Source organism: Plasmodium vivax, chromosome 13, assembly GCF_000002415.2.
Source record: "Plasmodium vivax chromosome 13, whole genome shotgun sequence".
Taxonomy (NCBI): Eukaryota; Apicomplexa; class Aconoidasida; order Haemosporida; family Plasmodiidae; genus Plasmodium; species Plasmodium vivax.
The window spans coordinates 961,059-974,033 of NC_009918.1; the positions used below are offsets into that span (position 1 = coordinate 961,059).

The 12,975-nt window shown below is 24.4% G+C and overlaps 1 protein-coding gene across 1 annotated transcript, besides 13 other annotated features; it reads right to left on the reverse strand.

The window, feature by feature from the left end:
* Window positions 1–1,953: 1,953 nt before the first annotated feature.
* Window positions 1,954–2,139: a microsatellite.
* A 15-nt stretch (window positions 2,140–2,154) lies between these two features.
* Window positions 2,155–2,266: a microsatellite.
* Window positions 2,267–2,336: 70 nt separating this feature from the next.
* Window positions 2,337–2,475: a microsatellite.
* Window positions 2,476–2,597: 122 nt separating this feature from the next.
* Window positions 2,598–2,682: a microsatellite.
* Window positions 2,683–2,705: 23 nt separating this feature from the next.
* Window positions 2,706–2,871: a microsatellite.
* A 46-nt stretch (window positions 2,872–2,917) lies between these two features.
* Window positions 2,918–2,975: a microsatellite.
* A 24-nt stretch (window positions 2,976–2,999) lies between these two features.
* Window positions 3,000–3,185: a microsatellite.
* Window positions 3,172–3,342: a microsatellite.
* Window positions 3,305–3,463: a microsatellite.
* Window positions 3,419–3,559: a microsatellite.
* Window positions 3,560–3,637: 78 nt separating this feature from the next.
* Window positions 3,638–3,808: a microsatellite.
* A 10-nt stretch (window positions 3,809–3,818) lies between these two features.
* Window positions 3,819–3,880: a microsatellite.
* A 19-nt stretch (window positions 3,881–3,899) lies between these two features.
* Window positions 3,900–4,061: a microsatellite.
* A 3,550-nt stretch (window positions 4,062–7,611) lies between these two features.
* On the reverse strand, window positions 7,612–8,105 carry PVX_085170 (hypothetical protein; the record flags this gene model as incomplete). The annotated part of the gene is made up of 3 exons (XM_001616650.1): window positions 7,612–7,668; window positions 7,815–7,920; window positions 8,092–8,105. The coding sequence occupies 3 exons, from the start codon at window positions 8,103–8,105 to the stop codon at window positions 7,612–7,614; spliced, it is 177 nt and encodes a 58-aa protein (XP_001616700.1).
* Window positions 8,106–12,975: the final 4,870 nt, after the last annotated feature.

A 12,975-nucleotide genomic window follows, 5' to 3' on the forward strand; every position in this document is an offset into this window, starting at 1 on the left:
CTTAATATCCTGGACTTGAATAAAAATAACTTGTTAAAAATATTTAGATCCATTCAGTTTTAACACGAGGGATATCCATGCATTATAAGATAAGACGGCCATATTTGCGGCTCTACATAAATTAAAAGTGAATTTTGTTATGATATTCGGGGGGTAATTTTGTATTTTTGTACAATTGGTGTTTGCAATGTTTTAAACAACAAAATAAATGTAGTAAGGCAAATAATTTTTTTTAAAGCCATTTCAGTATAATATAAAAACAGAACATACTTATAATGCTAATATGCAGTGGTTTCTGTTCTATGTCCAAAGGGTAGGTTTACTTTTACATGATTAAAAAATTTATGTTCTTAATGATCACATGTATAATTAGTAAAGAACATGTTTTACACTTATATGTGTAAGTATTTTATTTGTTTTAAATTATTAAATCATCTCTGTCATTTCTACGAAATTTTCTTCTTTTGGCTTTAATCATGAACCAGAGAAATTACATATGTACTAAAATATAAGAATAGTTAAATAAAAATATTCTATATTGAAATGTGTTTCTAAAAAAGATGATGTTTATGTGTTTTTATGTAAACAACATGAGGAATAGGCAATTTGAGAAACATTATGAACTTTTGCATAAGTTACCCATGAGGTCGCAACAAATATCTGTCTAATGATCATTGCAGTGACTCATTTGTGTGAAGACTCAAAGGTTAGTTTTTTAAGTGAAAAAAAAAAAAAAAATCAATGGTGATTCTTCTATTTTTATGTGCACAATCATTATTAACATTTAACAGGTAATATGTGTTTATCAGTATGATACTTCCATGCGTATAATATGCTATTTGTAATTATACGCCTATGGATTTTTATAAAATATTTCAACCCATTATTTAATTTTTTTTCCTTAAATGACCTCTCGTTATTCATGCTTTATTCATGTTTATATTGGTTACTATTATCTGCAGCTTAGTTCATTTACCCTTCCTTACAAGGAAAATACGTAAATTCCTTTTAAATTGAGCATAAGCTTTAAAAATATTTTCTTTGTCCAAATAACATTATTCCCTTTTTACAACAGAAGAAATGTGTACATATGAACATAAAGTTTTAAAATAAAAGAAGACACAAAATTATGTTATTAAAAATATTTCTGCGTTTTGTAAAAATATAAAAATTTGTAGAATAGTTGTAATTTCATTTTTCTTTGGTTTCATAAAGAAAGCATTAATTTCTGTTTATAAACAAAGATTTGCTGCCTTGTAGGATAGCGCAAAATAAAGATTTTAACCTTAAGGATCCCACACATAATGAAGTATTTTATAGGCCAAATTCTATGATAAACTGTTTCCTTAGGAGTGAAAACGCATCTTTACATTTCAAACTACTTTGCAATCTAAATATTTTTTAAAAAAATATAGTTGCTTTTTTCTAATTAGTTATTCAAAATATGTATAATGTTATTCTAAGGGTATGCAATACACGAGAGGAACCATTCATTCTGAGATAATATTTTACTGTTTTATAGTTCAATATTTTTGTGTATACATACTTTTACATTTTTCAGGAAAAGCCAATATGCTACAATGCATGATATATTCATTTTTTGTTTTTCCCTAAAACGATACACAGTTTATCATACTTATCATCTTTATCTGTGAATGACACTTGTCTGTGCTCTTTTAAATAAAAACACTTCAGTATAAACTGTATAATCATAAATACAAAATAAACAAATGCACATAATACTATGTCAACATACACATATTCTCCATTTATTCAGAATAAACATACTGGAATTACATTTAAAGTTACTCCAAAGGACAACATTTAAAACAATATAATATACATTCATATTAAAATAATAAAAGTTCAACGCAATACATATAACATAATTAAAACTTCATATAGAGCAAAACAATTATTGGATCTTTCTTTTAAAGATAAATACATTCGAATGTTAGATAACCCGAGATAAAATGATATTGAAAGATGTATGATCCTGTATGACATTAATCCTTTCAGAAGTAAAAATATATTTAAAAGAAGACTTAGGCATAAATCGAAATATGTAAATTAACCTATGTAAAAATGAGTTCAAAGACAAAAATATTAAATTAAAAATTAAACTAACTTCATAAACTTAATATATATATAATACACATATTTTAAATAATAAACAAATTAAAATAAAATAAATAACTTTATATATAAATAAAAATTGAAATATATTAATCAATAAATTATTATTAATATATATTAAATAATAATTAAAATAATTATAAATTAAATGAAATAAAATAAATAAAAAATAACAAAATTAACGAATAAATTAAATTAAATAAGTAAAAGTTAATTAAAATAAATTAATTATTAAAAATATTACTTTTAGTTATTATTTATATGTATATAAATTTAAATATATAAATTAATAAATATATAAATTAAATTAAATATATTAAATAAAATATGTTATATTAATTATATATAAATATAAAATAAATAAAATTATTAAATTAAAAAGCTAAATTAATTATTAATATAAATAAAAATATATATTATAATTAAATTAAATAAAAATTAATTTTACATATTAATTATGATTATTATTTAAAAAAAATATATAAAATATTTAAATATTTATTATTAATATAAATATAAAATAAATGTAAGAGCATAAACAAAAATGATAAATTATTTAAAATATATATAATATATTAAAAAATAAATAATTAAAATAAATTAATAATTAAATAATTAATTATAAAAATATAATTAATAAATAATATATATAAGTTAATTTAAAGGGTAAATAAAAATTAATAATTATATTATTAATTATTATATAAATTAATATAACTATTTAAAATTAGTATTATATAATTAAATGTTAAATAAATAAGAAATTAAATATAAATTAATTAAATTAATAATATAGTATTAATAATTAAATTAATAAAAATAGTTACATAAATTATATAATATATTATTTTTATTAATTTAATTATAATAATTATTTTAAAATAAATAAATAAATATAATTAAAATAAATATATTAATAATATAATTAATTAATTAATATTTATTTAATAATTACAGGGGAAAATAATATATATAATTAAAATTATAAATATTAAAATTAATTATTTGATGTAAATTAAAAATAATAAATAATATAATTAAATTAATTAATATATATAACAATTTAAGTTATTATATAATAAATAAAAAGAATTAATTAATAATTAATAATAAAATTAAATAAATTATTTTAAATAATAAATAAATATAATATATATGTTTATTAAATTTAATTCATAATTAATTATATAATAATATATATTTTTATTTATTTAATAAATTTAATTATAAAATAGTAATATTTAATTAAAATATACATATAAAAACAAATAATTAAATAATTATTTAATATAATAAATAATAATTACACAATAATTAATAATTATATATATATATTTAATACATTATATTTATTTTAAATAAATTAATTTAAAAATTAAAAATATTAAATAATGTTTTAAGTATAATTAATGTTATAAATTAATTTTAATATATATAATATATTATATATTTTATAAAATTAAAAATATAATAGTTAAATATAAATAAATTAACACAATTTAAATTATAAATATATAATATGTGAATTGTTTTTTTAATAATATAAAATAAAATGTATTTAATAATTAATTTATATGTAATATATTGTGTAATAAATATTTAATTAAATTATTTTAATTAAAATTAATTTAAATACATTAATTAATTTATTATAATTGAATAAATAAATAATTAATTATTATATTAAATTAAAATAATTCAATAATTAACTAATATATTTAATTATTTTTAAAAAATTAATTAATTAATTGATTAATTAAATATTTAATTTAACATATTAAAATAATTAAATAAATATATAACTATTAAAATAATAAAAATAAATAAATAAATTAATATATATTTTATAATATATATATTAAATTAATACATAATTAATTATATTATATAAATTAATTAATATATATATTTAAATAAAATATTAAAATTAATAATATTAATTTAATTCTTTCGCATTATAATAAAAAATAATAATTAATTCTTTAAATTATTATTTTAAATTAATTCATAGTTTATTTAATTATAATAAATAATTAATTTTATATTATTAATATTAAATTAATTCATTGTTTGTTTAATAATAATTAACAATTAACTTTATATTATTAATATTAAATTATTTTTTATCGTAATTTAATAAAAATGGAATGATTATTTAAATATATATATATTAATTTTAATAATAATTTAAATTAAATAACTAATTAACCTGAATAATAATTATTATAAGAGGTCAAAATAAAATAATATCTTTAATATAATTAATTATGTAAAATATTAATAAATAAATAAAATAAAAATAATGAAGAGAATAGTAAATTACATAATTAAGGTAATTATTTCCATTAACTAATTTATTCAAGATATATACATTATATTTTCATATAATCATAGTCTAAATGATAAATAGCTAATTAAATATAAATATATGTGATCAAATTTATTATAATATTAATACCATATTAGCCATATTCAGAGAATTCCTAATATGACTGGAAATGTAATGAAAAGGAACAATGGGTATAAATTCTTGTTCAGGGACATAATAAAATTTGTTTGTAGTATAACAAAGCCTTCCTTCATGTCCTTTTTGTTTTAGAACACATTTGATTTTTTGAAATATTTTATTTCCTTTAAATGACTTAAACTCTTTTACTATAGCCCAACCTAGTGTATTTATTTAATGATAAGCTTTGTCTTTTTCTTTTTTTAGCTGATAGATTTTATTATGTAGTGTGACTTTTGTGATAATAAAACACATTTTTAAGACCTTAATTTACAATTATCCTTTTCATGATAAATAAAACGCAATTTAATGTTTGTACTTCTTGTTCTTAAAAAAAATCCACCACAATTTGGCTGTTGTTTTAAAAGCCATGTATGCACATTTTCAAGCTAGGAGAATATTAACGTAGAAAGGAACTTTCCGTAAACACACAAAATAATACGATTATAGAAAAGTTAAATCCCTTTCTTCTTAGCAAAAATTATTGTATGAATTAACCATTTAAATGTTTTGCTCGCAAACAAATAAGTTTGCACTAGTGTGAATGTGCAATTAAACTCAAGGTAGCTTAGATTTATGTAACGTTTTTCTTTTTTGGAATCAATTATTAAAAAAGCACAATTTTTTTTTGCATATAAAAGTATATAATCAGTTATGCTATTGTATACCACACTGCTGCGACATTATGTAAATGAATTTATAAATTTATTCACATCCAAGAAACAAAGAAAATAATATGAGCGTTATCTAACCTATATAGAGAATAATTTACAAAAGGAGAGAATACAAGATATTTCTTTATAGAAAATGTATAATTTATCAATTTAAAAACAAAGAAAAGACAAATATATTTTATGTAAATTTTTATTATGATCATGATCAATACGATGTCCATTAATCATGCAACAGACTTATCATATTATGCGCTTATGCAAATTTTGTTTTGCAGTTAATATCACTTCAAAGACATGTATTATAAAGGCACTTCGACAACCTTTTATGGCCTATAAATATATATGAATCAATCTTATTTTAACATATTATGTACTGAATTTATGGAAAAACTAAATACTTCATATAAAAGTGAAGCAACAACTTCGTAAAATTCTATAATACTTTTAAAAGAGAATAAAAGAAAAATATATAAAACTCATGACTGCTGTAATGGTAATGTTCTTTCATTATTTCACAATAACCCACATTAGTATACTGTGAAAGCCCTAATAATTTGTTATTTTTAAATCATTCTAGAATAAATAACTTCTTTCATTTCATCGCTCACCTAAATATTTATAAGAAAAAGTCTTTACTTTTAAGTAGAAGCAAATTTAGAACGATTAGAGGTTGATATACTAAAAAGGGTGTTATTATTCTATGCTTTCAATAGTTTTTCCAGAAACAGAGAAGGTCAAATGAAATGAGCTTTCTTGCGTTATCATATTTATGTATGCGCAAGCGCTTTATTTTTTGTTCTTTTATATTTTACAAAGATTTTGTTCTTAGTGTAACACTGATAAATCAGACATTTAAAGAGGAATATATTAGTTCACACAGTGCAATATATTTCCTTTGTATGAACAGAATAGGAAAGAAAATACACCTGAATTTACTTTCATAAAACATAAATCCTTCTTGTCCCCTTTTCACCTTGATAGCGATATAAAGTATTACAATTTTTTCATTCAGTCTTAACCTTTCTATTAAAATGGAGCTCCGTAAAAAGAGAACAGTTTTATTCCTTTGTTTTTTATTAAAGAAATGTTGAAACAAGGTATTCCATTTTTCTGTACGTTGAGTTGCACACTATGAGTTTAACTTTTGTTAGTATTTTCCTTTTACCGTAAATACTTTATTTCTTTTAAAATACATTTTAAACTATTGAATACATTTTCATTTTTTGAACCTCATATTAGAGATGTATAAAACAAGATGATCAATCAAAATGATAGTTTTGGCACTTGCAATGTTAGGGAAAAGTACATTTACCAGAATTTTTGTATTCTCTTAATATATATATAAAATAGGGTTATCGAAAAACATGTGCAAAGTTATGTCTTAGGTTCTATGGCTTTGCGCTTTTAAGTGATTCTGCCAACTCAAAAGAAAACCTACAATTTGCAAACATTTACAAAATATTATACAACACACAATATTAGTACAAGTAGAAAGCCTCATCTTTCTCATCTAAAGCATGTTTCAAAAGTGTATGATACCTGTTGAGCAAATTAAAATATGGAAAGTCATTTATAATATAGGGCGTTATATACTGAAGGCGAAAAAATGCATAGTTTGATACAATGAAATTGCAAATAAAAATAATAAAATGCTGTTAGACATCGCCCAAAACAGAAATTAAAGTGAATACAGCAGGAACCCATTTCCTTGTAACCTTTTAATAGTTGGAGCACAAACATCATTTTAATGTGTGCGACACATACTCAAGAAATGTACTATTCTGGAACACTATATAATAAGAATTCGCGCTCTACTATGGTATGTAAGAGCCCCAATTACAAATGAACAGCAGTTATTTTTATTTACCCTCCATTTCACAAGTTATTAATTAGTAATTTTAAAAAGTTTTTATTTAGGGTTTGGATTTCATCATGAATACAATAGCTACTGCATGTAAGTTGGCAAATTTTAAGAAACGGCTAAAAGTGCAGTTATGAGTCCCTTTCCGTTTTAATTTAGTGAAAGAACAAGATTAACACTACGTTTTTCTTAAAAGTACATGTGTCGCTAAACCTTTAAAAATGTCTTTTTCTTTTTAATAATAACACATATAAGACGCTAAATTATAAGTTTTTCCAAATTTATATATATTAAAACGTTTTTTTTATAAAAACATTTTGACAAACAAATGCATCAATGCATATAATAAAAAAAAAAAAGTTAACAAACAAAAAAAAAAAAGTTTTATTTATATATACAAACGTTTTTATATTTGTATATGAATAAAAAGAAAACTAATTAATGATAACTGATGCTATTTTTTTAAGCTGTATCTCTTTATCGGCTAATTCCTGTAATATAAAAAAAAGAGTTACAAAAGCATTAGAACCCGTAAAATATGTAGCATATCTATGCATTAAATTAATATGTTTATGCATGCAAATAATGTCAATACTGGGTGTAACAAAATGTATATAAAGTGCAAACACATGTTAACCTTTTCTTTGAGAATTAGCTTTTGAGTTTTTATTTCACATTCTTCATTTTTTTCGTATAGCTCTTTTTCCAGCTTCATTATTCTGCTTTTCATTTCCTCATCATTCCTGAAGTGGCGAAAAGGTGTGCATGTGTACGATTGTGTTAGTGTAATTAAAAAGGTGCAAACGTGTAATAAATGCAAACTATATGTTTCCTATTTTTTAGTGTTAAAAATGTGCATGTATATATGTATACATATACATATATTTATATGTATATTTTTTTTTTCTTATCACTTTTCATAATTCATAATGTATCTCTTCGATATTTCCAAATTCTTGTTGGCGTTATTTAATTCCTCGCTTAGGTTTTTGTTCAGCCCTGTGAAGTTTTCAATTATTAATGCTTGTTCCTGTAAAAAAGGCGTGAACATAAGTAAATTTTCATGAAACCGTTTGCATTATATTGCACATTAAAGCAATTCCACATTTTCATTACATATAATTGCATCTACATGCATGTCACTTTGTAAACTACAAAACGGGTTAATGTATTTTTGAAGAAATTACCTTCAAGTCATTGTCACTCTTGTTGATTATGCTTTTCAGTTCTTGTATGTCACTGCTGTATTTTTTAATATTCTTATCCTTATCATCCAGTTCTTTCTTTTTGTCACTTAACTCTTTAACGACCACAATCAGTTTCCTGTTGAAAATGTGAAGAAAATGGAGAATGTTATTTTAACAAAGAAAATACTTATTTCAGTGTAGGTGAAAAAATAAAAGAGCCTTTACTTGAATGTTCCTTCCAGTTCATTGTTTTGGTTTTCTTCTATAGTTTTCAACTTCTCATTTTCACTCTGTATTAAAAAGAAAAAGGCGAAATAAGAAAATCACAAGTAAAAGTGGCTCAAATAAAGCATAAACCTTTATAATGCTTTTTTGTTTTATTTCATTACAGTAAGCGAGTTAATGACGTTTATCCCCTCATTGATTCTATTCGTCTGGTCTGTCAATTTGTTATTTAGCGTTTTGTTTTGCGTCTGTATTTGTGTGTATTTTGTCTGAAGTGATTTTAATAAAGATTCCATTGAAACGGTTCTGTTTTTTATATTCACATTTTCTTCCTCTGCTTCTTTCTTTTGCAGGTATACCTCTTCATATTTTCTTTGCAGTCTACGAAGGAAATAAAAAAAAAAAAAAAAGTAATGTTGCTTTGCTCCATTTAGCTTTTACTACCACAATGCGATGCATTTCTTTTATTGCAGTTCCTTTTTTTGCCGCGTACTCATCTATTATGTCATTCTTCTGCGAAATGATATTCTCCAGGTTGTTATTTTCTTGTAGTTTTCTATTAATTTCCAACTCGTTTTCCTTTCTAATTTTTTGAATTAAGGCATTGTGGGCATTTTGTTTCTCTTCTATTTCTTTGTTTAGGACATTTATGACATCTTTATACCTCTCGAGGTCTTGCTTGTAGAGCTCTAACCTTGACTGGGATTCGTTAAATTGCGAATTTAGGTTTTTTATTTTATTCGAATAAAAACTAATGTCAGATGATCTGGTTATGTTGTTGTGCAGTAAAATGTTTAGCAAATACTTTTTGGAATATTCATCCGCGTCCTTCGAATAGAACAGAAAATTGTGTAACAAAAAATTAAACAAATACTGTGTGTTGTATATTGTGTCAAAATAAAAGTTGAAGGAGCTCTTTCTGTTTTTTATCGTTTCGAAGAATATTTTGTCGAAATTAAGGAAAAAGGAATTTTCGTAATTTGCACTTGCATATTGGTACTTCAAAGAAGGGAACATATTTTTACTTCCTATATGTTCACTGCTAGTAATATTTTTACTTAAGTTTTGGGAATAATTCGAGTTCATATGATTTGGTAAATAATTATCATTCTTTTCGTTTAGCAAGTATCTGTTCTCCTCTTCATACAGGTATTTTTTATTTATGTCGTCATATTCGTATGAATTTCTTTTATTTAATTTGTTCAGTAGCGTGTTGTAATTGTCATCTTCGTGTAGTGCTAGATTTTTCTTGGAACTTCCCTTTAAGAAGCCTTTATAATCAATAAAATTCTCTGTGTAATTTTCCAAATAGCTGTCTAAATTGTAATAATGTCTAACTATGTTTAAAATGGCTATTTTCATATTTGAAAGTTCAATATTTTTGTCAAAATCTAGGATGGACTTTTTATATAGTAAAAAAGATATTGAATAAACACAGTTGTAAATTATTAGCGAATCTTTGGATTCGTACAGGGACGATATCAAAAAGGTTAGCGCTCCTGATTCGTACAAAGCCTTGTGTATTTTAATAATATTCGGCTGGTTGTTATAGTGAATATTTTTTATAAATATGCTGGACTTCAAATCCGCCGTTTCATTTAAGTTATTGGTTTTTTTATTTAACGAATAGTTTAGCAGAAGAGATATGTATCCACAAACTAATTTTATATTTTTCATATTGACACTCTTTTTTAGTTCCTCAATGAAATAATCTATATATTCAAAGGTATTTTCATGTATCGTTTCGTAAAATTTCGTTTTCATTAGAGTAAACAGGAAATTAATAATGACAATGATGTACCTCGTTTTTTCGATATTTTCTTCTACTGGAAAAATGGCACTCGAGGAATAGACATCTGGAATTATATGCAGATTAACCAGTATAGCTTTGATAACGGTGTTCCTCTCATTTGTTTTTATATTGTCAAATGTCCTACAGAATATTTCCTTCTGTAGTTTTCCTCCCTCGTTATCGTTATTCGACGCGTAGGAATAGTTCAAGCTGTTTACATTTTTCGCTAAATTGCCTACGCCTGCTGTTACATTCGCATTCTGCCCATTTGCATTGATATAAGAACTGTTTAAATTTCTCAAACTGTAGTTATTTGTATTTAGATGAGTGCCATATGGGGAGAAATGATTGTTCGCGTTATTCTGGACATTGTCTAGGTGATTATTCTTTTTTGCGCAAAATTGACAGTATAGATGTATGAGCTTGGAAAAAATGAGAGAAATTACAGTAGCCAAATTTTTGTTTTTATGTATAGTTGATAAGAAGAGCATATTTATGTGTTCATTTATGTTACTAAAAATGGAATTGAACTTTTTGTCTTCATTATACTTCATAATGTAATCATTATTTTCATTTAAAATGTGAAATATGGTTATGGACACATTTGGAAATTTAATTAAGATAATGTAAAAGAGGAAGGATATGTTTGTTATTAGTTCGTACTGTTTATTCGCTAACAGTCTGGACGAGTAGGTGACAAAAATGAAAAGAACTTTCGTTATGTTTATGTTTTCTTCAAAAAAATAGACAAATTTTTTATCATTAAAACAGAATATAAGTGTGTCTACAATGGTTCTCATTCTGATTAAATTTCCATTATTTACGATATTCTCAAAAAGGAGCATGGGGGAGAAGTAGTTTTCTTTTTCTAATTCCTCCGGGAAAATGAATATATACGTCTTGTACAAGCTGATGTAGAAATTTTTGTACACTTCAATATCTTCATATTCATTTAAGTATTTGTAATATTTCGATAAGAATATTTTTAACTCATTAAGATCGTTGCTGGAATTCATAATTTTCTCTCTCAGGGCGTCCAAGTTCATTAAATTGTTAATTATGTTTAAGCACTTGAGCAAAATGTTGCTGTAGGTTACTCTGTTTTTTCCCAAAAACAACAGTTCTTCTTTGCTGTCAATAAAGGATGGTAAATTGCTATTTGTAGTTCCATTTAGCACATGAGAAGATGTCAGCATTTGCTCCTTTCGATTCCTGCGAACGTTGCTTTCTGCGTGCATTTTCATCATATCAGCGTATAGCAGGGATCCGTCTTTTATCATATCTTCAAGGTAAAAGTTTAAGAAATTTAAAACGTAAAAAAATACTTTGTAAAAGTATACATTATTATTGAATATCTTGAAGGAGTTATACTCCCTTGTTGTGCTTCTAACATAACTTGTCGTATTATGAACTGTGCTGTTTTGATGGAAATTTGTATTCATCTCATTTGGTGAAGGGTGGTTTCTAAAATTCGATGTCGAGTACTTCCTTTTGATGTTGTTTTGAAGGCTATTCATCTTTACAGGATTTGAAGAAGTGTAGCCATTTTTTTCATTCCCTGCTACATTGAGCTCTTCATTTTCCACTTGCCGAATGTCAAAGGTGACTATATTACTTGTTATATTTTCCAAACAGTGTAAGCACAGGGTTAATAAATAAATGTTGTTATAATAGTTTTCATTAACATTGTCCCGAAAGAAATATATTTTAAGGGAATTATAAAAGGAGGATAAATTTCCGCTTTCTGAGCTTAGGGAGTATTCAATTGATCTCATAAGGTAAAACAGATATTTGATGATGTCGAATTCTTCTTCTCGCTTCATATCATTGGAGGATAGGTCATCATTTGTGTACATTTTCGGGTTCTTCTCGGCATACGGGCCTTTATTCGGCAGATCACCCAGGTTTCTATCACCAATGTTTCTATCAGTGAGATTTCCATTTGGCTTTACTGCATCATTTGCGAATAAGTTTTTCTTAAGTGTCCTGCTTTCACTGCCCCTTTCTGGGTGATCTAAACCTATTTTATCATCATCATTCGTGTCTTTGCCTTTTTTTACCGCCCCTCGCAGCATGTAAAACTTGAGCTTATCTGAAATGCTTAAAATGCTGATATTGTACAGAGCTTCTACATGCCTCTTGTTCAGTAAATCCAGCTTCACCGCATAGTTTTCATTTGCATACGCCTTTTCGCTAGGGTTGTTACTCTCAAAGACGTTTACAACATTTTCGTAATAATTCCTGTACAGGTAATTATAATAATTTACCAACTCTCGCATACATTCTTCATTTTCGTTTATTAAGTCTAAATCGTATATGTTATTTTTGTACTCCTCCAGGCACAAATTCAAATATTCCGAATAATCATAGCTGAAACTTTCCTTTTTGTGAGAGAACCTTCTTGCTTCTTTGCTGTGCAGGTTTGACAGGCTGTCTCTTTTAAGCATCTTTTATACTTGCCGGCACATTTACAAGGGGGCATGCGCGTGTGTACGTACGTGTGAGAATGTATGTACCTGCGTATGTCACGTGGTGCATGTATAAACAAATATACATTATACATTATACATTAACGTGTACATGCGCTCAAGCGT